The 3336-nt window shown below is 37.2% G+C and overlaps 1 protein-coding gene across 1 annotated transcript; it reads left to right on the top strand.

Moving 5' to 3' along the window:
- Window positions 1-761: 761 nt before the first annotated feature.
- On the top strand, window positions 762-2530 carry LOC127130623 (uncharacterized). The gene is made up of 5 exons (XM_051059596.1): window positions 762-954; window positions 1048-1104; window positions 1189-1403; window positions 1463-1891; window positions 2381-2530. The coding sequence occupies exons 1-5, from the start codon at window positions 762-764 to the stop codon at window positions 2528-2530; spliced, it is 1044 nt and encodes a 347-aa protein (XP_050915553.1).
- Window positions 2531-3336: the final 806 nt, after the last annotated feature.

Genomic DNA, 3336 nt, shown 5'->3' with positions numbered 1-3336 from the left:
GTAGAAAATTACTTTTGAGGATTTTTCTTCTTGGGAAACAATCTTATCTCTTGGTTAAGCAAGAAGCAAAACTATGTGTCCTTGTTTACAATTGAGGTTGAGTAATTGCAGTAGGAAGCGGTTGCTCTCAGTTTATTTGGATGAAACAAATGTTGAAGGAATATAACGTCAAACATGATGTTATGACATTATATTGTGACAATCTGAGTGAAATAAATATATCCAAGAATCCCATTCAACACAGCAGGACAAAGCATATTGACATTTATCACCATTTTATTAGGGATCTTGTTGAGGACAAAATTGTTACTCTTGAGCATGTGGCAACTGAGAAAGAACTGACATATATATTTATTAAGGCTTTGGATGCAAATCAGTTTGAGAAGTTAAGGGACGAATTGAGAATTTTCACTTTTAAGAAGTTATCGAAATTTTCCCTCCATTTAGTAGGGCACGATATTCTAGGGAAATCATTATAAACTTTTCATAACTTACTTCCAACACGCCATCAACTCCCATTTACCTACATCATCGATCCCAGTCTCTCGAAACACAGAAAAATGTTCAACACTGCTCTTACTTATTCTCATCTCCCAACATCCTCTCATACCATCAATCTCAATATAAAATTTGTCGAAGACAAAGAATCCAAGATGTCTAAATCCTCAGACGTAACACCCAACAAAATTTCCAAATATCAATCGGCCCAACTCCATCAAAGCCTAGGGTTACGCATGTGAATTCCAAAAAATGTTCTTAAGATGTTATCTCCAATTCCATTCCCATCTTTGTTGTTCCAAGACGTGTTCCAACAAAAAGTGGAACTAAAACACCTGCTACGAAAAGGGATAAGCCTTGATGACACTGATGATAAAAGTAATCACGTGTCATTCTCTAAAACTCTAGTTGTTGACCCTAATCATATTGTCGAAACCACTCAACAAAACTCTCATGGTGAGTCTGACAATGAATCTGTTCCAATTGAGTCTCCTGAAAAATATCAAAAGGGTGTGTTTGCTAAGAACTCCTAAGAGGATGTGTTTGAAGATGAATCAGTTGGTGGTGAGAAAGAAGATTCTGATGATGAAAGTATGTCTGTTGAGGGTGAGAAAGATTTGTCTAACAAAGAAGACAAAGAATAAAGTGTTGGTGTGAATAAGTATCAGCCTACTAATATTGTCAATATAGATGATCTAGATTATGATGATGAGCCTATAGGAAAGAAATTGACTCCTGGTATTGCTAAAATATTAAAGAATAGGAAAGGGAATATTGTTGTGTTTGCAAGGAAGCCTTCTAAGGCATCCAAGAAAAGTGTTGGTGTTGGACCTGCAAAAGGGTGGAGCAAAGTTGTGACTCCTGCTACCAGAAAAGGTCCTTCAAAAGGAAGGAAGTGCCCTCAAGTGAGTCTGAATATGATGTCGAACAAAATGTTCAAGACATCATGCCTTCAACTAAGAAGGGAGTTACTGGGAAAAATATTCCTGTAAATGTGCTTGAAGTTCCCATTGACAATATTTCTTTTCACTCTGTGGAAAATGTTGAAAAACGGAAATATGTGTACCAAAGAAGACTAGATTTGGAAAGAAAGCTTGGCAAGGATTCTCTTGAATGCAAGGAAGTGATGGATCTTATTGAGGATGCTAGCTTGATGAAGAGTGTTGTTGGTTTTGGTAATTATTTTAAGAAGTTAGTGAAGAAATTCATTGTGAATATTTCTAAGGACTATGACAGTAAGATGAGCAATTACTACATGAAGGTTTATGTCAGAGGTAAGTGTGTGGAGTTTTCTCCTGAGGTTATCAACAGGTTTATGGGTAGGAGTGAGGAGGAGCAAGCTAAGGTGAAAGTGACAAATAATGTTGTCTGCAGGGAGATCACTGCAAAACAGGTTAAACAATGATCAAGGAAGGGTTAGATGTCAGCTAGTAGATTGAGTGTGAAACATGTTGTGCTCCATAGGATTGGGGCTGCAAATTGAGTTCCCACAAATCATACCTCTACCATTGCTACAGGTTTGGGAAAATTTATCTACATTGTTGGAACTAAAACTAAGTTTGATTTTGGGTCCTGTGTGTTTGAGCAAACCATGAAGCATGCCAATTCTTTTGCTGTGAAGATGCCCATTTCATTCCCCTATCTGATTTGTGGTATAATTCTTAGTTAGCACTCTGATATTTTGATCAGCTCTGATGCTGTAAGTAAGAGGGAATCGCCTCTATCCTTGCATTATAGGTTATTTGCATGGACATATGTCCCAACCATTGTTGTGACATCTGGGAATGACGTTGCCAGCTCAACTTTAAGGGCATGAATCATTGTTGAGCTGAGGGATACCTGCAAAGCTTTATATGAGACCATCAAGTATTATACTGAGAAGAAAATCAAACTTGAGAGCCTCATCAAAGCCTTTTCTGAGGAGGGTGTTGATGAAAACTTGGATGGTGATGAGGAAGAGGGAAATGAAGATGAAGGAAATGATACTGATGGTGACAAAGATGAGGAAATAAATGGCAGTTCTGACATTTGATGTATTCTATTTTTTTTATGTATCTCGTTTCTTTTGTGAGGTATGCCCTTGGTATTTGTGCATATTAAGTGCTTATGGTCTGTAACTTATACCTCTGTTTGCTCTACTACAACTGTTTTTTGTCCTGTTCCTGATGAATGCATGGTTATTTTGTCAGAATCATGGCTGAAAAAGGGGAGTAGTTTTGGTAGATTTTATTTTTTGAGGGGGAGTAGTATTTGTTTCTGATCTACCATTTAGGGGGAACATGTTTTCTCTTTTCTAGCCTGATGATGCCATGATTATGTAGTCCTAGGTTGTGTGCTTTGTGGTTGGTTGCATGTGGGGTCATACCTGATGTATTGACATCTTATCTGTGAGAATTTATTGTTTTCTCTAAAGAAGATACTTTTTGAGAGTTTATTTCTCTCTGGTGTTGTGCTCTGTGATGTTGGGTCATATCTTTTTATGTTGCGTATGCCTCTGATGTGTCTTGGTGAAGTTCCATTTTTCGCTGTGTATTATTTTCTGAAGACGTTCTTTTGAGGTAATGCTAAAATTTTACCTTCTTTCTAGATGAGTTTGTTAGTGTGTCCTTTTCCATTCTCGGTTGTTTGTGCAAGTTTTTTGGTATATGCAAGATGTGTTATACAAAGGTTGTTTTAGTCAAAAAATCCAAATTGGGAGATTGTTAGGTTGGTTGTGTTGTGATTGGCTGCATTTTCTTAAAATAAGGGTTCTAGCGAGATGTTTGACAAGATGTCTTGACATGTTGGCACGACATCGTAGCGTGCCTTGTTTCACATTCTTAGAAGATTTGTTTTAAG

Source organism: Lathyrus oleraceus, chromosome 3 (assembly GCF_024323335.1).
Source record: "Lathyrus oleraceus cultivar Zhongwan6 chromosome 3, CAAS_Psat_ZW6_1.0, whole genome shotgun sequence".
In the NCBI taxonomy this organism is placed as follows: domain Eukaryota; kingdom Viridiplantae; phylum Streptophyta; class Magnoliopsida; order Fabales; family Fabaceae; genus Lathyrus; species Lathyrus oleraceus.
The sequence above is the reverse complement of the archived record's forward strand: the minus strand, read 5'-3'. Positions and strand labels throughout refer to the sequence as shown.